Here is a 25,996-nt window from a genome sequence, read left to right as displayed (position 1 = left end):
GCAGTGTGGCCGTTAACAAGGGAGCAGTGCCTTCTGTCTTAGAGGTTAATTCAAGCAGCATTAATGGAAGAAGGCCTGGTTTGGGGGGGCGGGGGGAGGCTGCTAGAATGGTCTGAAACAGATGAGTTTCTGGGGTTGATGTGAGAGGCATCAGGGACAAGGATGTGTTGGGTGCTCTGAGGGCCTGTAGATGAATTCAGGGACAAATGTTCTCAGTCCTCAGTAGTAGAGGAGAAACACCCACACCCCCAAGTTTCCACATTCCTGTCCCTTTTAGGTGACAAAAATGAAGGGATGCCCAGTTCCTATATTAAAATTTATTTCATGCCAGAAAAGAAGAACAGACTAAAAATAAGCCTACTAAAGAGGCCAGGGTGCTAGAAGACTCTAGTGCATTACCTGGGACCCAGACCCACTCCTGGGAGGTGACTTGGGCTGCTCACCCCAGGTGGACAGATGTTGATCCTGCCCTTCAGATGGACTCCAACTTGGGGTTCTAGGCAGTCTGAGTTCAAGAGATTCACCGTCTGAAGAAAGCTTTTGACATTAAGAGCCTCAGCAGAGTAAAGAGTTAAACAGCAAAGTCAGCCCAGGCAGCGCCTTCATATCTGTGACGAGTGACCCTGACTGCACAGGGTTTACGACCCAGGAAGACACTCCAGGAGCAGCCTTAGGTTGCGTGTTGTGGTTCAGCCAAAATTTGTAAACATGCCCCAGCTGTTCTTCAGGCAGAAGTCTTCATCAGAAATGGGTAGTGACTCCCAAGTAACCTCTGGTGTGAGAGGCATCCGTCACAGTCTGTCCCAGCCATCAAACTGGAACACAGAGAGGAAATCGGTTACTGAAAACACACTGGGCACATGTGAGGGCCTGGAATCAAACTTTAATAGAATGGAAGCTTTTCTGTCTGCAAATGCTGTTCGACCAAGTTAAGACGATGCCAAGAAGGGCTGGGCAAAACTGGGTGGCTAAAAGGGCTTTGCTTAAGTAACCAATATAGACATACTGAGGCTCACGTGCTCAAGAACATTCACTATTTGGAAAAGTGATCCAACTTTTACTTCCATTCACCCCTTAGTGTTTACTCTTGGGCGGCAACTCTTTTAAAATAAACAAACCCCTAAAATTGTAACACACTACACAAATTTCTCTGGAACTAGAAAATGGCTAAGGTCAAATCCTGTAGAACTTAATTCCAAAAGCCCATAGTGGCTACTTGACATGATTATATGAAAGCAGGAAGTCAGTCCTTAGGTAAAGAAAGGCTCCTGTGTAAGCTGCCAAGTGGATATGACCAAGACCTCTGCTCCCCTATGAGTGAGGCATCTGCTACTCTTCCCTCTGGAGATGCAAAGTGAAAGCATTGTGTTAGCTGGCCTTCCATTAGGTGATACAGCAATGTGACACACCTGATGGTCTTCATTTCCTCCAATGAGTTGAGAAATGACACCATCCTTTAGCTTATCCCTAAGAGCCAAACTTTGGATTGAAGGGCACTGATGTCTAACTCCATGAAAACAATATAACTGCAAGTTCTCACAGCCTTAAAAAGCCTCATATTCTCACTTTGGTCCAAATTGGTAAGAAAATAGCCTATAGCCAGAGGCTCGGGGTTTTGCCAGTAGAGATGAAAGGAAAGGGCTGATCCATGGTGCTAAATCCCTAAGGCAGGCACGGACGGCCAAAGGTAGGGAGGTTTCCCAAGGCAAGAACAGAAGCATTCTGGTGAAGTCCACTTTGGGCATTGTTACAGCTGGCTGTAATAGTAAACAACCCTCTTGAGAGACAGACTTCAAACATTTAATGCTGCTCCCTACAGAAAATAGCCCCTCTCATGAAGGCTATACATACTGATTCTTGTGGGAAACTTCACTTGTAGGAGGTTTGACATCTAGAGCAATGAAGGCTCTGGCTTTCTACCGCCAGTGGATAAGTCAGTGGCTCTCACGCTGTCCTAAAAGCATCATCCCATACTGGTTCAGAGAACTTGAGAACCACATCTTGGCCTGAAGCTGTGTGGTGCTCCTTCAGTTTAGGGTACAAAGAACTGAAGTGTGGTGATTGTAGAACGACAGCCCCGTGTGCCTGGACCCTCATCTGCCACTCAGAGCAGGCACAAGGTGGCAGTTTCTTCATATCTAAATGGAGGGAATTAGAATCACAGCACCCCATTAATAAGCACACAGACGGCCCAGACAGCGCCTAGTGCAGAGTTAACAGCAGTATTATCTGTTACTGTTACAGTGTTAGCCAAACAGGGCTCTGCTCCAGGTCGACCAGACCCTGGAGCAGAAGAGACCTCCCCTGTGACTGCGCGGCAGGCCATACCTTTCCAGTTTCCCTCTGGATGAGGTCCTGGATGTCATCCGTCCAGCCAAGAAGCTCCACCAGCCTTTTCACACCATGGACCACATCCCCCAGCTGGACCACGTCCCTGCCCCGAGGATTCCTAGCCAAGGACCCCACCAAGTCCCGGTTGATGAGCAGTCGGGGAACTGAGCTCCGCACGGCATCGGACAAGCTGGCAAAAGGTTCCACCTGAAAAATTGCCCAAGTGTGAGGAGCAGGGTGCTCACTTTCCCGGGCCCTCAGGACCTCTGTGCCACAGCCCTTGAGGCCCTGGAGGTGACCAAGGTGAGACCCTGGATATGGAGAAGACCCAGCACCCGCTTCAGTTCTGCGGTAGTGCTCCTGCTGCTTGGTCTCAAATACCCTTGCGTTCCCCGTGCCCCCCCCAGCCTCCCTCTCATCCACGCCCCTTTCTCTTCTGCCTCTCCTGGCTCCTGCAGGTCTCCCTGCTGAAGTTCATCCACACCATCTCACCTGCTCTCCCCATCCACACACCATCTTCTCCCGGCTCACCAGTGACGTGACCGCTCATCTATCTGTTCCTGCTCCCTGAGGGCAAGTGCCTGATCCCTCAGAGGGACCACCACTGAGGGGCTCCCGATGCACCCGCTACAACAGGGCCTGGCAAACTGGGGGGAAACACACACAGCTCTGGGTCCCTGGCTGGTTGGAGGCCTGGGCACAGGTCTTTCTGGCCCGTCTGCCCCCATGGTGCCTGAATCCAGTCAGGCACAGTGCCTTCAGGGTCTCATCACAGCATTTAGAAGCTTCCCGAACGTCAGGTCTAGATGCATCTCCCAAGCACCTCAAACACGTGTGCAGAACTGAATTCAGCAACCCCAATCCAGACTCCTAAGCAAAGGCCCTGACCTCCCACAGGAGAGAGAGACACCTCCCTCTTCAGTCCTCGAAGAGACGCCAGGCTCTTAAGTCCAGCCCTCCTCCCCTCTGCCATCTCTCACGGTCCCCAAGTCTGACTATGCTCAGCCTCCTGGACGTGTGCTCAATTCATCCTGTTCCCAGATCTCTCTGATCTCAAGGATGACCAGATACACCCCTGGTTTCACTGCTTCTGCAGAAAATCGGTCTCTGTGATAGATGCGACCTTGGAAGCCTGCTCCTGCCCGACATCTCCTTCGCCCTCACATGTCGTGCCCACCCACACTCTAGACACCTTCCTTCCCCCCGTCCTCCCACACAGACTGCTGCTGTCTCGGCCTGGAATGCTGCTGCTTCCTCACATGTTGAGTCCACTCATAGTCTAGAGGCAGGGGGAGTTCCCACCAGCCCTCACTTCCTCCGCCTTGTCTCACTGGCCGCCTCCCCACACATCTGTGCACCACTAGGCCTGCTGACACACCTCTAGGGAGGTCCCAAGGATGAGCAGCAGGTCTGCCATGGGGAAGTCAGCCAGATGCAGCAGGAACCTCTCGGGCAGCGGCTCCCCAAAGAACACGATGTCAGGCTTCGTGACGCCAGAGCAGACCGGGCAGCGGGGAACCCTGTCCACCATCACGTCGGCCTGGGGTGACACAGGGAGAAAGTGCTCCAAGGAAGCCATGCAGCACACTTGAAAAGGCAAAACCAACTTCTTACTGAGAAAGTGTCAAACATTCCCAACAGCGGAGACAGTAGTACAGTGAAGCCCCTGTGTATGAAGAACCCAGCTTCAGCAGCTACTAACACTCTGCCAGCTTTATTTCATATAGCCCGCAAAATCTGGGGAGATGGCAATATTTTTTTTTTTTGAGGTTGCAGTATTTGAAAGGAGATCTTGGACACTACATGACATCTGACATACTGAACACTGCGCTCTGCACCAGGAGTGCTTCTCAGAGACTCCGGGGGTGAGGAAGCCCAGCTGACCCTCAAACAACACGGGGGTCAGGCGCAGCAATCCTTTGCACAATTGAAAATCTGCACAAAATTCAGGCTAAGCCCTCTGTTCACATGGTTCCTCCATATCTGTGGTCCTGCATCTGTGATTCAACCAGCTGTGGATCATATAGTCCCAGAATTCACAGTTATTTTCTTAAAAATCCACGTTATGAGTGGACCCATACAGTTCAAATCCATGTTCAAAGTCAACTGTACTAATTAGATAATCCTCAGCAGTACTCTGTAGGCATCTGGCTTACAATAGGTGTTACTGAATGAAAATGACAGTATAAATTTGTCCCTGATTTTAGCTGAAGCGATCCTGACGTGACCTTAGCCCTGAAGACATTCAGGTCAGCTTGAACTCATTGGCTGGAGTTATGCCTCACAACACTATCCACAGACCTCCTACTTGCAGGCCAAGGTGAAGCAGATGTGAGTCATTATATCCTGCTACACTTGTTCATGCTTGGGCTGGAGGACATCAGAAGAGGAAACTAAGGAAAAAAACACTTGCCTTCTAAGGTAAACCTTTATAGCTAATGCAAATTTGTTTTTGCAGGCTGAACCCAGTAAGGAGCAGCAGAAACAACAGACAAAAGAAATGGACTATTCAAAGACTTTAGATATTAGCAGATCCAGATAAAAACTGTATTATGCTTCAATTTTTTAAAGGACAGGTTTGAAATACTTGTTGGAGATAAAAAGCTATACAAAGTATTGCAGTGGATTTGGAAAGGAACCAGATAGGACTTGAATAAAAAGTAGAGTACTGAAAATTAAAGCTCAGTGAAGGGGCTTTATCCTCTGTGGAAGAACAGTGTGTCGATAAACTGGAAAGTAGATCAGGAGGAAGACTCAGAATGCAGCCCCCAGGGGAACAAGACAGGATGCAGAGAAGAGTGGCCAAGGGTTCTGGGCAGAGCATGAGCCAATATCAGAGGTGTTTCACCCAAGGTCGAAAGAGGAATTACAAGGTCCACATGGGTGGGGCAGTCACTGTCCAGAGGAATTACCATGACTGAAGGTTTGGGGGTTTTTTTTTTAGCAAAAATGAAAGATATCAAACTACAGATTCAGAAAGCTCTACAAAAGTCCATAGGGTCACAAAGAGTCAGACACAACTGAGGGACTGAACCACAACAATATGGAGACAAAGCACAGTAAAGTGCAAAACTCCAAAGACAAAGAGAAATTTTTAAACTATCAGAAAATGGCAAAAAAAATAAGTGATTCTAAAGTTTATATAGAAAGCAAAAGACAGACTAGCCAATATGATATGGAAAAAGATGATCACTGAAAGAAAAATATGGTAAATCAGACTTCATTAAAACAAAAAAACTTCTCCTCTGTGAAAGACAATGTCAAGAGGATGAGAGAAGTCACAGACTAGGAGAGAATACTTGCAAAAGACAAATCTGATAACACAAAGGATTTGGGCCCAAGACCTCACCAAAGAAGATACAGATGGCAAATGAGTATAAGAAACAAGTTCCACATTATATGTCACTAGGAAACTGCAAATTAAAACAATGAGATATCACTACCCACCTACAAGAACGGCCAAAATCAACACCAAGTGTTGTTGATGCAGAGCAACAGGAACTCACATTCACTGTGACTAAAAATGCAAAATGGGGCAGCCACTTTGGAAGACACAAACTGATCAGCACCACATTACTTGGTATTTACCCAAAGGAGCTGAAAACATATCCACATAAAAACCTGCATATGGATGTTTATAACAACTTTACTCATAATTACCAAAACCTGGAAGCAACCAAGGTGTCCTTTAGTAGGTGAATGGATAAACTGTGTTACATCCAAACAATGGAATATTACTCCGCCTCAAAAAAAAAAAAAAAGAAGAAGCTATCAGGCCATGAAAAGACATGGAGGAACCTTAAATACATAAAACTAAGTGAAAGAAGTCAATGAGAAAGGCTGCATACTATATTATTCCAACTCTGTGATGTGCTAGAAAAGGCAAGATTCTGATTGCCAACCTAAATGAAACACTGACACAAGGACAGAGGAGTGGATAGAGCAGATGTGGTGCACACAGATGGAATGTAACTCAGCCGTTAAAACACAAAGTAATGACGTTTGCAGCAACACAGATGCACCTAGAGAAATCACACTAAGTCAGACACACACAAGTATCATACAGTACCACTCATATATGGAATCTAATTTTTTATGAGATACAAATGAACTTACTTACAAAACAAAAAAAGATTCACAGATTTGAAAAACAAATTTATGGTTACCAAAGGGGAACTGTGGTAGGGAGGAATAAATCAGGAATTTAACATAGACACACTGCTAAATATAAAACATAAAACAGATAACCAACAAGGACCTAGTATATAGCACAGGAAACTCAACTCAATAATCTGTAATAACCGATATGGGAAAAGAATCTGAAAAAGGATGTATATGTATAACTGAATCACTTTGCTGTACACTTGAAACTGATGCAACACTGTAAATCAACTACTGTTGTTTGTTGTTCAGTCACTAAGTTGTGTCCAACTCTTTGCAACCCCATGGACCGCAGCACACCAGGCTGCCCTGTCCCTCGCTGTCTCCTGGAGTTTGCACACACTCATGTTCATTGAGTTGGGGTGATGCCATCCAACCATCTCATCCTGGCACACCCTTGTCCTCCTGCCCCCAGTCTTTCCCAGCATCAGGGTCTTTTCCAGTGAGCTGGCTCTTCATGCATCAGGTGCCAAAGGATTGCAGTTGCAGCGTCAGCATCCGTACTTCCCATGACTATTTAGGGTTGATTTCCTTTAGGATTGACTGGTTTGACTATACTTCAATAAAATAATAAAGATCTGTGGTTGCTAAGGGTTTGGGGTCAGGGAGGGAATTAAGGTTGACTGATTACTGGATACAGGGTTTTCCTGTGGGGTGATGAAAATACTCTGGAATTAGATAGAGGTCGTGGTTGCACAATACAGTAAAAATACTAAATACCAATAAAGTGTACACTTTAAAATGGTTAATTTTATGTTATGTGAATTCACCTCAATTTAAAAAATACAGGATTCTGTGCCATGTTATTATTTCAGTTTCAACTTCATTTAAGATTTTCCACTCTACCTTACTCTACTTAAAAAAAAAAAAAAAAAGCCATTCTAAGATTCAAAAGATATGGTATATATATACACAATGGTATATTACTCAGCCATTAAAAAGAATTAAATAATGCCATTTGCAGCAACATGGATGAACCTAGAGATTATAATACTAAGCAAAGTCAGAGAAAAACGAATACCATATGATATCACTTGTATGTGGAATCTAAAATACAACACAGGGATGCCAGAAATTACTTCCAAAACACATGCTCACAGGAGCCCAAGGCTGCAGGCCTGGCGATCACACTTGGATGAACCACTGTCTAGAGGAGAGAAGACACGGTGTTTGCCTGCCTTTAGCCCAGGCCACTGTGTGAGGTCCTCCAGCATCCGTGTGGGAACTCTCCCCAGATTGTGTGTTACAAGTCCCTGGGCTTTGGCCTGCCAGTCCTCCTCCATCCAGGCCATCTCTGAGATGGCACTGAAGATCAAGCCCTGAGCCTTTGGAGTGGAAACACTGACTCCAAGACCCTAGACGAACAGAGAACTAACCCTAGGGAGTTTCAAATAGTGAGAACTCACACAAAGGAAACCACCTGAATATAAGACCTGGCAACACCCAACCACCAGTAGCAAGCACCCTATGCAGGACGCCTCATCTAAACAACAAACAAAACAAAAATGCAAACCAAATCATCAGCAGACAGGATTACCACCTCACTCAGCCTTGCCCATCAGAGGAAAAACAAACAAAAGAAAAACAAAAAGAAAAAAACTCAGCACATATCTCACCCTATACAAAGAAAACCACTGGACCAACCTTAGGAGGGCAGAAACCAAAAGGAAGAAAGAATTCAACATTGAAGCCTGAGAAAAAGAGACTTCAAACACAATAAGTTAAAAGAAAATAATGAAAAGTCAGAGAAATACTACACAGATGAAGGAACAAATTAGAAACACAGAAGTCCAAATAAATGAAAAGGAAATAGGCAAACTACCTGAAAAAGAATTCAGAATAATTATAGCAAAGATGATCAAAAACCTTGAAAACAAAATGGAGAAAATGCAAGAATCAATTAACAAAGACCTAGAAGAATTAAAGAATAAACATACAGGAACAAACAACATAATTACTGAAATTAAACATACTCTGGAAGGAATCAATAGCAGAATATCTGAGGCAGAAGAATGAATCAGTGAGCTGGAAGATAAAATGGTGGAAATAACTTCTGAAGAGCAGAATAAAGTAAAAAGAATGAAAAGAACTGAGGATAGTCTTAGAGACCTCTGGGACAATATCAAATGCACCAACATTCAAATTATAGGGGTCCCAGAAGAAGAAGAGAAAAAGAAAGGATATGAGAAAATTTTTGAAGAGGTTATAGTTGAGAACTTCCTCAACATGGAAAAGGAAATAATCAATCAAGTGCAAGAGGCACAAAGAGTCTCATACAGGATAAACAAAAGAAGAAACACACCAAGATACATACTAATCAAACTCACAAAGACTAAACACAAAGAAAGAATATTAAAAGCAGCAAGGGAGAAGGAACAAGTAACACACAAGGGAAACCCCATACATTTAAGAGCTGATCTTTCAGCAGAAACTCTGCAGGTCAGAAGGGAATGGCAGGATATATTTAAAGTACTGAAAGGGAAAAATCAACAACTAAGATTACTGTACCCTGCGAGGCTCTCATTCAAAATTGATGGAGAAATAAAAAGCTTTTCAGACAAGCAAAAGTTAAGTGAATTCAGTACCACCAAACCAGCTTTACAACAAATGTTAAAAGGATTTATATAGTCAAGAAATATAAGAGAAGAAAAAAGATCTACAAAATCAACCCCAAACAATTAAGAAAATGGCAATAGGAACATATATATAAATGAAAATGGATTAAATGCTCCAACCAAAAGACACAGACTGGCTGAATGGGTACAAAAACATGACCCATACATATGCTATCTACAAGAAACCCACTTCAGACCTAAAGACACCTACAGACTGAAAGTGAGAGGATGGAAAAATATATTCCATGCAAATGAGAAGCAAAAGAAAGCTGGAGTAGCAATCCTCATATTAGACAAAACAGGCCATAAAATAATATTACAAGAGATAAGGAAGGACACTACATAATGATCAAGGGATCGATCCAAGAGGGAGACATAACAATTGTAAATATCTATGCACCCAACATAGGAGCACCTCAATACGTAAGACAAACACTAACAGACATAAAAGCAGAAACTGACAGTAACAGAATAATAGTAGGAGACTTTAACACCCCACTCACACAAGTGGACAGATCATCACAACAGAAAACTAATAAGGAAACACAAGTCTTAAAGGATACATTAGATGGGATGGATCTCATTGATATCTTCAAAACACTCCATCCAAATGCAGAAGAATATACCTCCTTCTCAAATGCACATGGAACATTCTCCAGGACAGACCATATCTTGGGTCACAAATCAAACCTCAGTAAATTTAAGAAAATTGAAATCATATCAAGCATCTTCTCCAACCACAATGCTATGAGACTAGATATCAATTACAAGAAAAAAACTGTAAGAAACACAAACACATGGAGATTAAACAACACGTCTCTAAATAACCAACAGGTTACTGAAGAAATCAAAATGGAAATCAAAAAATTTCTGGAAACAAATGACAATGAAAACACGACAACTCGTCTACGGCCATACCACCTCTGAACGCGCCCGATCTCGTCTGATCTCGGAAGCTAAGCAGGGTCGAGCCTGGTTAGTACTTGGATGGGAAAACACGACAACTCAAAACCTATGGGATGCAGCAAAAGCAGTTCTAAGAGGAAAGTTTATAGCAATACAATCCTACCTCTAAGAAACAAGAAAAACATCGAATAGACAACCTAACTTTACACTGAAAACAACTGGAAAAAGAAGAACAACAAAAAAATTAGTACAAGGAAATAAATCATATAAATGAAAAAGAAATGAAAGAAAAAATAGTAAAGATTAATAAAACTAAAAGCTGGTTCTTTGAGAAGATAACCAAAATTGACAAACCGTTAGCCAGACTCAGTATGCCAGAAGATTTGGAAAATTCAGCAGTGGCCACAGGACTGGAAAAGATAAGTTTTCATTCCAATCCCAAAGAAATGCTTTGCCAAAGAATGCTCAAATTATCATACAATTGCGCTCATTTCACATGCCAGCAAAGTAATGCTCAAAATCCTTCAAGTTAGGCTGCAATGATATGTGAACCGAGAAATTCCAGATGTATAAGCTGGATTTAGAAAAGGCAAAGGAACCAGAGATCAAATTGCCAACATCTGTTGGATCACAGAGAAATCAAGGTAATTCCAGAAAAACATCTACTTCTATTTAATTGACCACACTAAAGCCTTTGACTGTGTGGATCACAACAAACTGTGGAAAATTCTTAAAGAGACGAGGATATCAGACCACCTTACTTGCCCCCTGAGAAACCTGTATGCAGGTCAAGAAGCAACAGTTTGAACCACACATGGAACAATGGACTGGTTCAAAATTGGGAAAGGAGTACATCAAGGCTGTGTATTGTGAAAAAGCTGGCTTAAACTCAACATTCAGAAAACTAAGATCATGGCATCTAGTCCCATCACTTCAAGGCAAATAGATGGGGAACAAAATGGAACAGTGACAAACTTTATTTTCTTGAGCTCAAACATCACTGTGGATGGTGACTGCAGCCATGAAATTAAAAGACACTTGCTCCTTGGAAGAAAAGCTATGAAAAACCTAAACAGCATATTAAAAAGCAGAGACATCACTTTGCCAACAGAAGTCCATATAGTCAAAGCTATGGTTTTTCCAGTAGTCATGTACAGATGTGAGAGTTGGACCATATAAAGAAGGCTGAGTTCTGAGGAACTGATGCTTTCAAACTGTGGTGCTAGAGAAGACTCTTGAGTGTCCCTTGGACAGCAAGGAGATCAAACCATTCAATCCTAAAGGAACTCAACCCTGAATACTCATTGGAAGGACTAATGCTAAGCTGAAACTCTAATACTCTAACACCTGACTCGAAGAACTGATTCATTGGAAAAGACCCTGAGGCTGGGAAAGATTGATGGCAGGAGAAGGGGCAACAGAGGATGAGATGGTTGGATGGCATCACCGACTCAAGGGACATGAGTTTGAGCAAACTCTGGGAGATAGTGAAGGACAGGGAATCCTGGCATGCTGCAGTCCACCGTTTCACAGAGTCAGACACGACATAGCAGATGAACAATAGCAATGCTCTACAGTTACCTAAAAACAGTAAGCAGAGCCATAGTTACTGACACAAGATATCTATGAAATTTTGCTCAGGGACAAAGCAATGTGAATATTAGTTATCCCATTAATGGAAAAAACTAACTGTGTGTGGGTGTAGGTACATAGAAATGTGCATGTGTGTTTATATAAACACACACATATCAAATGGGCTATAGGAACGGCAGAAGGCAGATTCACTTTTCCCCACATATTTTGTATTTCCTTAATATTTTTTAATCTGCAAATATCCTATGGTCCAATAAGTTTCTATTTATAGATACTGGGAGTTAGGACTTGCACATTTAAAAAAACTGAAGTACAGCTGATTTACAATATTGTGTTAGTTTCATGCGTATAGCAAAGTGATTCAGCTATACATATATATGTGTGTATATTCTTTTTTTATTCTTTTCCCTTATAGGTTATTAAAGATACTGAATATAGTTCCCTGTGCTGTACAGTAGATCCTTGTTGTCTGTACTGCCTTAATTTTGACAAGCAAACATTAATTTTTTATTTTAAAATTAAAGAAAATCATTTTCATAGTATTACTGTTCTGTTGTCCTTCCAACACAATGCTTATACAATACCACTTCTTCGGATTACTCCCAGTGAGAAGTGCGGAGGAAAAAAACTCTCTGTGACAACTTACCCAGAAGTCCTCCCCTGGGTAGGGTCTTCGGCAGATGGTGCAGGTGGCAGAGGCAAGGGATCCATGAGCTTCAACAAGCTTTGAGGCAGGGATGCCAGATGCTGAAATTCAAACCGAAGCTAAGTGCTGCTGCCTCTGGGGTGGGCACACAAGCCCCTCAGTGTTACCTCTGGGCATGGCAGGCCCCCAGGAGGAGCCGCAGCCCTCCGTGGAAGCCTTGCCTCTATAACCCACAGACAAAACCCCACTGGTCAGAATAAGTTCAGTGATGAGGTTCTGACAAGGAGCCAAATCACAGTTACAACAAAGCCTGTGTAATAGCACATGGAAAAAATTATCAGCATAGCTCATAATTGTGTGTGTGTGTGTTGCTCAGTTGTGTTTGGCACTTTTTGCAACCCTATGGACTACAGGCCACCAGGCAAGAATACTGGAGTGGGTTGCTATTCTCTTCTCCAGCAGACTGTCCCGACTCCAGGATCAAACCCAGTCTCCTGCATGGCAGGCAGATTCTTCACCATCTGAGCCACCAGGGAAACCCATGAAAAGATACTCAGCATTGCTCATTACTAAAAAAATGCAAACCAAAACTACAATAAGATACCACCTCACACCAGTCAGAATGGCTATCATCAAAAAATCTACAAACAATAAATGCGGGAGAGGGTGTGAGGGAAAGGGAACCCTCTTACACAGTTGGTGGAAATGTACATTGATTGATACAGCCACTATGGAACACAATATGGAGATTCCCTAAAAAAAAAAAAAAGAAAAACTATGACTAAAACTACCATATGACCCAACAGTTCCACTACTGGGCATAAACTCTGAGAAAACTGTAACTGAAAAAGACACAAGTACCTCAATGTTCACTGCACCACTATTTACAAATAGCTAGGACATGGAAGCAACCCAGATGTCCATTGACAGATGAATGGATAAAGCAGTTGTGGTACATATAAACAGTGGAATATTAGCTATAAAAAAGGAATGCATTTGAGTCAGTGCTAATGAGGTGGATGAACACAGAGCCTATTATACAGAGTGAAGTAAATCAGAAAAACAAATATCATATATTAATGCATGTATAAGGAATCCAGAAAGATGGTACTGATGAACCTATTTGCAGGGCAGCAGTGGAGATGCATACATAAACAACAGGGTTATGGACACAGGGTGAGGAGGAGGAGAGGATGGGACGAATGGAGAGAGGAGCATGGAAACATATACACTACTAATGTGAAATAGGTAGCCAGCGAGAATTCGCTGTGACAACCTACAGGGGTAGGAGGTGGGAGGGAGGTTCAAGAGGAAGGAGACACATATATACCTACAGCTGACAGAGAATGAGATGGCTGGATGGCATCACCGACTCAATGGGCATGAGTTTGCGTAAACTCCGGGAGTTGGTGATGGACAGGGAGGCTTCATGTGCTGCGATTCATGGGGTCGCAAAGAGTCAGACATGACTGAGCAACTGAACTGAACTGATTCATGTTAATGTATGGAAATTTTTTTAATTAAAGAATAGCAAAAGAAAAAAAAAAAACAAAGCCTGTGAAAACACAGTAGAAAAAACATTTGACATTAGTCTAGATCAAAGTATACCAAATACCAAGAAAAACATTTTCTATGCTACAGACACCAAGAGTAAGAAAATATTGCTAATATAAATACATTTCCAAAAACCTGTGGAAAAACAAACAAAAGGTTACTTATCATGTAAGTTCTGTTACCACCATGAGCTTTGGAAGGCCATGGGTATGAAGGCCTGGTCCTTGCTGCCATGTTCCCCACCGTCCTCACTATACACATGTAAACGTCACAGCCACACACTCCCACTTCCCACAAGGCTGCTCTGCTGCATTTCCAGGAAAGAGATCATCCCTATGGGGTATTCACTACTGCCTATGTGGTTCCAAGTTGTAGAGTCCTTCTAGCAAGTAAACATTTTCCTGGAGTTGAGACAGCTTCTTTTTTCAATTCACAAGACATCTGTAGCCTGGCTGAGCTGCTGCTGGCTTGCTGAGAGCTGCCTGTCAGCACCTGCAGAAGAGAAAAGGCCCAGCAACTGCTTCTCCAGAGTGAACGGGCAGAGGTCAGCAGGACCCACGAGTCACTGCACATGGCCACCATCTAGGTACAGTCAAGAAATCACCACACTGAATTTGATATTAAGGAACTGTTAGTGATTTCTTTCTGTGATAATGATATCACGGTTGTGTTTTAGAAGTCTTTACCTTCTAAAGATATCCATTGCTGGATTTATAGATTAAATTTATGATGAGAGGGATCTGCTTCAAAATACTCAGGGGTGAGAGAAGATGGGGGTAGGACACAGGTTAAACAGGACTGGCCATGATGAGATAATGAGGACATAAGGGTTCATCACATTCCTCTCACTATATGCTCAAAAAATTCCATAATGAAAACTTGAAAAAAGAAAACCATCAGATCAGCAAAACCAGAAGCTCCCAATGTCAACTTTAGGTCTATCCCAAACTCACAACCTAGAAAATGGGTCCACCAATGAGGTCCGGACAGTGATACTTAAAACAGAAAGAGGACATTTTTGCTGGAGATGATGGCAAAACTTCTCGAATCAAAATCAGCCACAAGGATGGGGAATAAGCACTAGGCCTCAGCACTAACAGGCACCTGAGCCTTCCATGCAGGAGTGGAAAGGTGTGAAACAGGACTAAGGCTCACCTCTCTCAAGCCCGTCAATGTTCTGTGTGTACAGCCGCAGAAGCAGCCCCTTCTCATGTAGCAATCGGAGGAAGTAGTGAGTGGCATTAGGCCTATAGTTCCCAGGGTACAGCTTCTTGGCGAAAGTGAAAAATGGCTTGGGGTCATGAAAGAAAAATGAGAGCTCAAAAATGGCCTCAGGGTAAGGGAGCTTGTACTGCTGGAGGATGCTGTAGTAGCCGACCCCTGGAGACCTGCAGAGAGAAGTAACAGGCTCTGAGCTCTTCAGGAGACAGCAGGCAGTGGAGGGAGCTGTGGGAGGTGCTCTGGGAGTGCAAGGCACCTGAAGTCTGGGATGCCGCTGGGTGTGCTGATGCCAGCCCCCACCATGACCACCACCCTCTGGCAGGCTCTGGTCTTAATCAGCTCAGCGATGTCCTGCAGGAGAAACTTCTTCTCACTGTGGCCTCCACCTCCAGTGTCACTTGAACCACCAGCGGAACAAGATATGGGCCATCCTCCACCTGTAATCCTGATAGAAAAGGAGAGCAGCCAGGTAACCCATGATAATCGAGCTGATGCCGGCAAGAAAGCGATGCCTGCCTTCCACCAATCCCACCACTAAAAATGACTACACTTCCTTCCCGCCCCACAAACGACTATCTTTCTTATCATGGGATAAAACAGAAACTCTGAAATCAAGATGTATTTGGGAGCAAAAATTTCAGGTTAATGGGAACTGTCCAATTCAGGAAAGTATCATTTCACAATTCCTGTTATCAAAAGCTAGTGAAGGGTCAAGCTAGAGCCAAGAGCATCTGGGGATGCTCTCTGCAGAGCCATACACCCTAACATAGAAAGCATTTGACAAATACTCAGCGACATTTAAAGCAAATTAAACATCTCAGACTTTATGCCAAATATTCACTTCAGTTTAGTCGCTTAGTTGCATCCGACTTTTTGCAACCCCATTGACTGCAGCACACCAGGCTTCCCTGTCCATCACCAACTCCTGGAGTTTGCTCAAACTCATGTCCATTGAATCGGTGATGCCATTCAACCATCTCATCCTCCTCTTCCCCTCCCACCTTCAATCTTTCCCAGCATCAGGGTCTTTTCAAATGAGTCAGTTCTTCGCATCAGGTGGCCAAAGTATTGGAGTTTCAGCTACAGCATCAGTCCATCCAATGAATATTCAGGACTGATTTCCTTTAGGATTGAGCTGGCTGGATCTCCTTGCAGTCCAAGGGACTCTCAAGAGTCTTCTCCAACACCATAGTTCAAAAGCATCAATTCTTTGGCACTCAGCTTTCTTTATAGTTCAACTCTCACATCCAAACATGACTACGGGAAAAACCATAGCTTTGACTAGACAGATCTTTGCCGGCAAAGTAACATCTCTGCTTTTTAATATGCTATCTAGGTTGGTCATAGCTTTTCTTCCAAGGAACAAATGTCTTTTAATTTAATGACTGAGGTCACCATCTGATGTGATTTTGGAGACCCAAAAATGATAAAGTCTCTGATTCCATTGTGTCCCCATCTATTTCCGATGAGGTGATGGGACCAGATGCCATGATCTTATTTTTCTGAATCTTGAGCTTTAAGTCAACTTTTTCACTCTCCCCTTTCACTTTCATCAAGGGGCTCTTTATTTCTTCTTCCCTTTCTGACATAAGGGTGGTATCATCTGCATATCTGAGGTTATTAATATTTCTCCTGGCAATCTTGATTCCAGCTTGTGCTTCATCCAGCCCTGGCAATTCACATGATGTACTCTGTACATAAGTTAAATAAGCAGGGTGACAATATACAGCCTTGTTGTACTCCTTTCCCAATTTGGAACCAGTCTGTTGTTCCATGTCCAGTTCTAACTGTTGCTTTTTGACCTGCATACAGATTTCTCAGGAGGCAGGTAAGGTGGTCTGGTATTTCCATCTCTTTCAGAATTTTTACAAGTTTGTTGTGATCCACATAGTCAAAGGCTATGGCACAGTCAATGAAGTAGAAGTAAATGTTTTTCTGGAATTCTCTTGTTTTTTCGATAATGATCAAACCAATTTGATCTCTGGTACCTCTGTCTTTTCTAAATCCAGCTTGAACATCTGGAAGTTCACATTTCATGTACTGTTGAAGCCTGGCTTGGAGAATTTTGAGCATTCCTTTGCTAGCGTGTGAGATGAGTGCATTTGTGCAGTAGTTTGAGCATTCTTTGGCATTGCCTTTCTTTGGGATTGGAATGAAAACTGACCTTTTCCAGTCCTGTGGCCACTGCTGAGTTTGCCAAATTTGCCTGCATATTGAGTGCAGCACTTTCACAGCATCATCTTTTAGGATTTGAAATAGTTCAACTGGAATTCCATCACCTACCACTAGCTTTGTTAGTAGTGATGCTTCCTAAGGCCCGCTTGACTTCACATTCTGGGATGTCTGGGTCTAGGTGAGTGATCACACCATCGTGGTTATCTGGGTCATGAAGATCTTTTTTGTATAGTTCTTCTGTGCATTCTTGCCACCTCTTCTTAATATTTTCTGTTTGTTAGGTCCACACCATTTCTGTCCTTTATTGTACCCATCTTTACCAAATATTAACAGGATGTTAATTAAGTAGGTTCAAGAGACCATTCCAAAAAGAAACACTCATATCCTGACACCGAGGGATTCAAACTGCTGCAGAGACTCCATCTTCTACGTTCGCAGCCATTCAGGAGGCTGCTCATTTTATATAGCAGCCAAACATATGATACAACCCAGGCAAGGCAGGAGCCAACTGGGGCTGGGGGTCACCCTGCAAAACTCCAGGAGTCTCAGGTCATCTGCAGAGGCCAGGAGCTGAGACATTCACAATACTAACTGTTTGGAGTAAGGGATGGTCTTCCACAAGAAGAAAAGAGTAAGACACACAATAAAGATGCCACAAGCTTCAGAGAGGCGTCAGGACTCAGTAAGAGGCTCCACAGCCAGGAAGCACCAGGAAGAAGACAAAGACGACACAAGCTGCACAACAGGAGCTCCACCTGAAGCCCGTCTGCAGCCCCGGGGCACACAGGCAGAGCCCGGCGTGGGCCTGAAGGCCTCCGGACTTCCTGATCTGCTCTCAGGGCCTCATCCGGCATCTACGTGAGCTACAGAACTTCATCACCTGCTGGCAGCATGTTGGCAACCTCTCCAGAGTTCAAGACGGCCAGCCCCACTGCACAGAGCATCTGCCTCTCACCCCAAGGCTGGGAGCCACCACGCCCATCTTCCAGAAGGCCCCGATGACCCACAGCTAGGACTTCAGCCCTAGGTATAGACCCCTCCACCCTGACGGGAAGAAATTAAACAAACTGAAATGAAAACCCACCTCAAATGATTGATAAATCTAAAGTGAATACAGACACAAAAAGAGGAAACAATATTTATTTCACTAATTTCTGATACAGGTAAGAAATAAGCACCCTAAAAGCACATCTGCAGATACAGGTAAGGACAATCCAGAGCTTATCTTTCATAAGTGTGGTCCTAGCTCCCTTTGTTTGCCCATTGTCTCTGGTTTTCCTTTTCCTCCTGCACAATCTGCACACTCACCTGCTTACACCATGCTGCTGAGGTTCTCCCTGATGCCCTCAGACCCCATAGCACCAGAGCATCTTAGCACAACACACCCCACCCCAGTGACAGTTTCAGGCCCATTACTCCCTCTCACAGACCTCTCCTTTCCTGGTTCCTGTACTCACTCTAAACCCAGCTCCTTTACCTGAAAAGACCTTTTTACCCCTCAGCATGTCTAGAGTCTCCCAGAGTCAAGGCCACCTCCTTCATGAAGCCACTGCCCAACCCAGTCAGAAGTCCCCTTCACACCCCTCTGAAGGGTGACGGTACTGGCTCCCATCCTTCACTCCAGGGTGCCTGTCACCCCTTCCCTCCGGCGGTAACACTGCAAACCTGCCTCTCACAGTCCACGCTGACGTCAATGACAGTGCAACTCAGGGGCTCACTGGCCACTCAGTCCACTTGTGATGCCTCTCCTGACAAACCATCATCTTGGTTTTCCAAAGAACAGGCCTCAGAAAACTATGTAATGAGAAAGAGGAACTGGCAAGGGAAGGTAGAGCTGAGGGCACCAAAAAGGGAGTCAGAGCCCTAGTCACCATTGTCTCATTAAGTCACTCAAGCATCCTGAGCCTTGGGTGCCAAAGCCAAAAGCAAGGGAGCCAGAGATGATTCCAACAGTCTTTTGAAAAAATCCACAGCTGTAAACCACTCAGCAGAAAGTACAGGAAATACAGCAGGGAAACAATGCTTTTCCACTCCTCCCCATGCTCTTCCAGAGATGCCTACAGATTCTGAATAAAGTTCTCCTCCACCCAAGTCTTCCACAAAAGCACCAGACAAGGCAGCTCTCCTGAGTGCACATCAATGAAATCTCCAAAGGGGGTTTTCCAGTGAAAACCATACAGTTAGGAAGGAAAAAGATGGCTCTGGCTACAAACACAGCTATTAAATGTCCACTTCACATAGCATCAAGAACATCTGTTCACCTAAGGTCCTCAACCAAACATTTCTGTGCTCCTTCTAAATGCAAATTATGAGAAATACAAAAGGAATGAGAGGGAAGTTGTGATATTGTGATTTAGAATTATATATATATTCAGTTCAGTTCAGTCGCTCAGTCGTGTCTGACTCTTTGCAACCCCATGGACTGCAGCACACCAGGCTTCCCTGTTCATCACCAACTCCCAGGGCTTGCTCAAACTCACGTCCATCAGTCAGTGACACCATCCAACCATCTCATCCTCTGTCTACCCCTTCTACTCCTGCCTTCAATATTTCCCAGCATCAGTCTTTTTCAGTGATTCAGTTCTTCACATCAGGTGGCCAAAGTATTGGAGTTTCAGCTTCAGCATCAGTCCTTCCAATGAGTATTCAGGACTGACTTCCTTCAGGATTGACTCTTTGGATCTCCTTGCACTCCAAGGGACACTCAAGAATCTTCCCCAAAACAGTTCAAAAGCATCAATTCTTTGGCGCTCAGCTTTCTTTATAGTCCAACTCTCACATCCATATATGACTACTGGAAAAACCATAGCTTTGACTATATCTAACAATATATTAGAGGAGCTACCCCACATCCAAGGAGCAGCGCTGCGTGGGTGCAGGAGGGCCAAGAAGAGCTACTCCATGTTCAAGGTCAGGAGGGGCGGCCGTGAGAAGATGCCCCTCGCCCAAGGTAAGCAGCAGTGGCTGCACTTTGCTGGAGCAGCCATAAAGAGATACCCCACATCCAAGGTAAGAGAAGCCCAAGTAAGATGGTAGGTGTTGCGAGAGGGCATCAGAGGGCAGACACACTGAAACCATAATCACAGGAAACTAGCCAATCTGATCACATGGACCACAGCCTTGTCTAACTCAATGAAACTAAGCCATGCCGTGTGGGGCCACTCAAGACGGTTGGGTCATGGTGGAGAGGTCTGACAGAATGTGGTCCACTGGAGAAGGGAATGGCAAACCACTTCAGTATTTTTGCCTTGAGAACCCCATGAACAGTATGAAAAGGCAAAATGATAGGATACTGAAAGAGGAACTCCCCAGGTCAGTAGGTGCCCAATATGCTACTGGAGATCACTGGAGAAATAACTCCAGAAAGAATGAAGGGATGGAGCCAAAGCAAAAACAATACCCAGTTGTGGATGTGACTGGTGATAGAAGCAAGGTCCGATGCTGTGAAGAGCAATATTGCATAGGAACCTGGAATGTTAGGGCCATGAATCAAGGCAAATTGGAAGCGGTCAAACAGGAGATGGCAAGAGTGAATGTCAACATTCTAGGAATTAGCAAACTAAAATGGGCTGGAATGGGGGAATTTAACTCAGATGACCATTATATCTACTACTGTGGGCAGGAATCCCTTAGAAGAAATGGAGTAGTCATTATGGTCAACAAGAGAGTCCGAAATGCAGTACTTGGATGAAATCTTAAAAATGACAGAATGATCTCTGTTCATTTCCAAGGCAAACCATTCAATATCATGGTAATCCAAGTCTATGCCCCAACCAGTAATGATGAAGAAGCTGAAGTTGAACGGTGCTATGAAGAACTACAAGATCTTCTAGAACTAACACCCAAAAAAAGATGTCCTTCTCATTATAGGGTACTAGAATGCAAAAGTAGGAAGTCAAGAAACACCTGGAGTAACAGGCAAATTTCACCTTGGAGTACAGAATGAAGCAGGGCAAAGGCTAACAGAGTTCTGCCAAGAGAATACCCTCTTCCAACAACACGAGAGAAGACTCTACACATGGACATCACCAGATGGTCAACACCAAAATCAGATTGATTATATTCTTTGCAGCCAAAAATGGAGAAGTTCTATACAGTCAGCAAAAACAAGACCGGGAGCTGACTGTGGCTCAGATCATGAACTCGTTATGGCCAAATTCAGACTTATTTTGAAGAAAGTAGGGAAAACCACCAGACCATTCAGGTATGACCTAAATCAAATCCCTTATGACTATACAGTGGAAGTGAGAAATATATTTAAGGGACTAGATCTGATAGAGTGCCTGATGAACTATGGGCGGAGGTTCATGACATTGTACGAGAGACAGGGTTCAAGACCATCCCCATGGAAAAGAAATGCAAAAAGGCAAAATGGTTGTCTGAGGAGGCCTTACAAATAGCTGTGAAAAGAGAAGCGAAAAGCAAAGGAGAAAAGGAAAGATATTCCCATTTGAATGCAGAGTTCCAAAGAATAGCAAGGAGAGATAAGAAAGCCTTCCTCAGCGATCAATGCAAAGAAATAGATGAAAACAACAGAAAGGGAAAGACTAGAGATCTCTTCAAGAAAATTAGAGATACCAAGGGAACATTTCAGGCAAGGATGGGTTCGATAAATGACAGAAATGGCATGGACCTAACAGAAGCAGAAGATATTAAGAAGAGGTGGCAAGAATACACAGAAGAACTGTACAAAAAAGATCTTCACAACCCAGATAATCACGATGGTGTGATCACTCACCTAGAGCTAGACATCCCAGAATGTGAAGTCAAGTGGGTCTTAGAAAGCATCACTACAAACAAAGCTAGTGGAGGTGATGGAATTCCAGTTGAGCTATTTCAAATCCTGAAAGATAATGCTGTGAAAGTGCTGCACTCAATATGCCAGCAAATTTGGAAAACTCAGCAGTGGCCAGTTTTCATTCCAATCCCAAAGAAAGGCAATGCCAAAGAACGCTCAAACTACCGAACAAATGCACTCATCTCACATGCTAGTAAAGTAATGCTCAAAATTCTCCAAGCCAGGCTTCAACAGTACATGAACCATGAATTTCCAGATGTTCAAGCTGGTTTTAGAAAAGGCAAAGGAACCAGAGATCAAATTGCCAACATCTGCTGGATCATCGAAAAAGCAAGAGAGTTCCAGAAAAACATCTATTTCTGCTTTATTGACTATGCCAAAGCCTGTGACTGTGTGGATCACAATAAACTGTGGAAAATTCTAAAAGAGATGGGCATACCAGACCACCTGACCTGCCTTTTGAGAAACCTGTATGCATATCAGGAGGCAACAGTTAGAACTGGACATGGAACAACAGACTGGTTCCAAATTGGAAAAGGAGTACATCTAGGCTGTATATTGTCACCCTGCTTATTTAACTTATATGCAGAGTACATGAGAAATGCTGGGCTGGAAGAAGCACAAGCTGGAATCAAGGTTGCCAGGAGAAATATCAATAACCTCAGATATGCAGATGACACCACCCTTATGGCAGAAAGTGAAGAGGAACTAAAAAACCTGATGAAAGTGAAAGGGGAGAGTGAAAAAGTTGGCTTAAAGCTCAACATTCAGAAAAATAAGATCATGGCATCTGGTCCCATCACTTCATGGGAAATAGATGGGGAAACAGAGGAAATAGTGTCAGACTTGATTTTTTGGGGTTCCAAAATCACTGTAGATGGTGATTGCAGGCATGAAATTAAAAGACGCTTACTTCTTGGAAGGAAAGTTATGACCAACCTAGATAGCATCTTAAAAAGCAGAGACATTACTTTGCCAACAAAGGTCCGTCTAGTCAAGGCTATGGTTTTTCCAGTGGTCATGTATGGATGTGAGAGTTGGACTGTGAAGAAAGTTGAGCACCGAAGAATTGATACTTTTGAACTGTGGTGTTGGAGAGGACTCTTGAGAGTCCCTTTGACTGCAAAGAGATCAGTCCTGGGTGTTCACTGGAAGGACTGATGTTGAAGCTGAAACTCCAATACTTTGGCCAACTCATGCAAAGACTTAACTCATTGGAAAAGACCCTGATGCTGGGATGGATTAGGGGCAGAAGGAGAAGGGGACGACAGAGGATGAGTTGATTGGATGGCATCACCAACTCGGTGGACATGAGTTTGAGTAAACTCCGGGAGTTGGTGATGGACAGGGAGGCCTGGCGTGCTGCGATTCATGGGTCACAAAGAGTCAGACACGACTGAGCAACTGAACTGAACTATATATATTTCGGTCTTAGTCCCAGAACCCTTAGAATTTCCTAAGAGCAATGGGAACACCTTTTACTACAGTATTTGGTCTTTTGGCCTCAGGTCCCGAAATCCCTTCAGAGCTATGAAGTGAAATGGGTGTCCTGTTATTCATAACAAGCCTCTTAAAACTACACTGAGTTTATGTTAATGAGGTGATTATTGGAAATCCCCTAAAGATGGGGTATGGTTGCCAGGGAAACCAACCACAATTAGAGGGTTGGACTCTCCATGAAAACCCAAAAGCAAGAGGTTCAGAAAGCTTCCACATGACAGGCCCCAAACTGCACAGGAACAGAAGTTCCTGCATTTGGAACTCTCTCAAACCTCACCCTGGGTATCTCTTCATCTGGTTGTTCATTCATACTTTTTAATATCCTTTATAATAAACTAGCAATCTACTAAGTAAACTGGTTTCCTGAACTCTGTGAGCGGCTCTAGTAAATTAATCACATCAGAGGAGGGGGTCACGGGAAGCTCCGCTCTGTGGTCAGTTGCTCAGAAGCACAGGTGGACTGGGATCAGTGGCTGAAGTGAGGTCAGTCCTGCGGGACTAAGCCCGTAGCCTGTGGAATCTAGTGCTGTCTCCAGGTTGACACAGTCAGAAGTCAGTTATATTTGACATCCAGCTGGTGTCTGTGGAAAACTGAAAAGTTGCTCACTGGTATTGAAATAAAACCCATTGTTGAGTGCCTACTCAAGTGCAAGGTATCACCTCAGGGTACTTAATGTGTACTTCTCATTTACACAAGTAAAATGTCTGTCACTGAAAAACACACAGACTGAGTTTTACCGAACATCTAGAAAATACTGAAGGTGTATGACTTAAAGTAAATGCTACATGGAACGAGATTTACTGAGAGTAGGGCTAAGCTGAGGAGCAAGCACAGCTGCTGCTTGAGAAATGGAGACGAAGGACACTTTCAAACAGGAGCCCCTAAGCTACAAGCTCGAAAGGCAGAAATTCCAAATTGTAGACAGCCTATGCGAGCAAATTGCTCTTCACAGGTACCTTCATGCCTCCAGTTTGGGCAGCAAGTGGTAGCAAGGATTTACTGATTGATACGGTCACTATTTAGCCATACCCCACCCACATAACTGCCTGCAGATTCTGAAACATTTTGAAATAAGCTCCATGGAGGCAACAATTTGACCCCTGCTCCATCACGGCACCTGGAACAGTCTGGTAGATGCTAAGTCCAACAAAAGTCTCCTGGATGAAAGAAAGACTCCTCCTTGGTATCTCTTTATTAAACTCTTCAGTATTTTTGGTTGTTGTGTAAGAAGGCATTAAGTGAATGTACATTATTTACTTAAATATTTGTCCATTATTGGGCATTAAGTTAGTTTCCTAACAACTGTGATTAACAACTATGATCTTAAGATTCTTCCACTTGTAGGTCCGATTTCTAGACAAGGATTCAAAATGTGCAATTACTGTGTATGAACCTGACTAAGAGTATGAACATACGCTGGTGGGAGTATTAATTGCAGGACGTTTACCTGGGGCAATAAAACGTAGAGACAGGAGTTCCACTACTAGAGATTTATCTAACAAGGTTATTCAACACAGCATTATTTGTAATAATTAAAGATTAGAAACATTTTCAACACGAGACTGGTTAAATTAAGTATGAAACGTCCAAAGAATGGAATTCTACAGATTAACATAAAAGACTGAGAAGGCATTTAAGTTTAGAATGGAAGTAACTCCAAGACACGTTAAGTGGGGGGGAAAAAAAAGGAGAGGTACAGAACATAATCTAACTAAAACGGGGGCCAGGATGTCAAGAATGAACATTAAGTGTTGTTTACACACGTCCAAAATACCCTTGGGAAGAAACGAGAAACCGTTGCCATCCGGGACTCCAGAACGCCCTTCAGAGTCGCCTGAGCAGTGACTTGCCATTTTCAGGTTCTCCAATCTTCCCGCTGACCACGCAGGGGGAAGCCTGACACCCCTGCTCGCCTGAGGGGGTCGGTCTCCTCCCTGGGCCCCGCCCGGTACCGCAGCCGCCCCCTCCCGGAACGAACCGAGGCCAGCGGGTCCACACCCGCGCACCTCTCAGGCCCCAGAACCTGAGGGCTGGAACAGCTGAACAAGGAAACAGCGCCATATTTCTCCGCAGCGCGCAGTGTCAGGTGCCCAAGGATCTCGTGCGCGCCCCGCCCCCCGCCAGCGCGCCCCGCCCCTCGCCAGCGCGCCCTTAACCTTAGCCTCACGCTCTTTCCCCGCCCCTGCGCGTCCTTCCTGCGCGTCCTTTCTGGCCATCCAGCTCAGCTCGTCCCGCCCCTCCAAGCGCACCTTCGCCAGGTCTTCGCGAGCCCTTACCCCAGCCTCACATTCTCTTTCCCCGTCCCAGCATCCCAGGTGGAGGTGGACGTCAGGTGGGGGCGGTTTCCTATTCTGTTGAGTTCCCGCCTCTGGTTCCCAAGACCAAACCTGGAACCTGCATTTCCCTACCCTCGCTCTCACCTATTTTCTGTTGAGATGGAGATGATAACTAACACTTTTGGGAGCGCTTTCAGTGGTCAGGCATCATATTTATAC

The 25,996-nt window shown here is 44.1% G+C and overlaps 1 protein-coding gene across 4 annotated transcripts; it reads right to left on the bottom strand.

The window, feature by feature from the left end:
* Positions 1 to 302: 302 nt before the first annotated feature.
* SIRT3 (sirtuin 3) lies at positions 303 to 25,636 on the bottom strand. 4 transcript variants are annotated; one of them, XM_065938134.1, is made up of 7 exons: positions 25,480 to 25,636; positions 15,284 to 15,472; positions 14,962 to 15,194; positions 12,253 to 12,353; positions 3,710 to 3,871; positions 2,329 to 2,538; positions 303 to 815 (listed from the first exon to the last, which is right to left on the bottom strand). In XM_065938134.1, the coding sequence occupies exons 1-7, from the start codon at positions 25,560 to 25,562 to the stop codon at positions 792 to 794; spliced, it is 1,002 nt and encodes a 333-aa protein (XP_065794206.1). In that variant the 5' UTR covers positions 25,563 to 25,636; the 3' UTR covers positions 303 to 791. The 4 variants fall into 4 exon arrangements, with proteins under 4 accessions (XP_065794206.1, XP_065794209.1, XP_065794210.1 ...); XM_065938137.1 differs by having other exon boundaries at positions 25,508 to 25,591; XM_065938135.1 differs by lacking the exon at positions 303 to 815 and adding an exon at positions 2,824 to 2,978 and having other exon boundaries at positions 2,406 to 2,538.
* Between the last annotated feature and the right edge of the window lie 360 nt (positions 25,637 to 25,996).

This window comes from Muntiacus reevesi, chromosome 5, assembly GCF_963930625.1.
Source record: "Muntiacus reevesi chromosome 5, mMunRee1.1, whole genome shotgun sequence".
Classification (NCBI taxonomy): Eukaryota; Metazoa; Chordata; class Mammalia; order Artiodactyla; family Cervidae; genus Muntiacus; species Muntiacus reevesi.
Note: the sequence above shows the minus strand (reverse complement) of the source record. Positions and strands in the feature narration are given on the sequence as shown.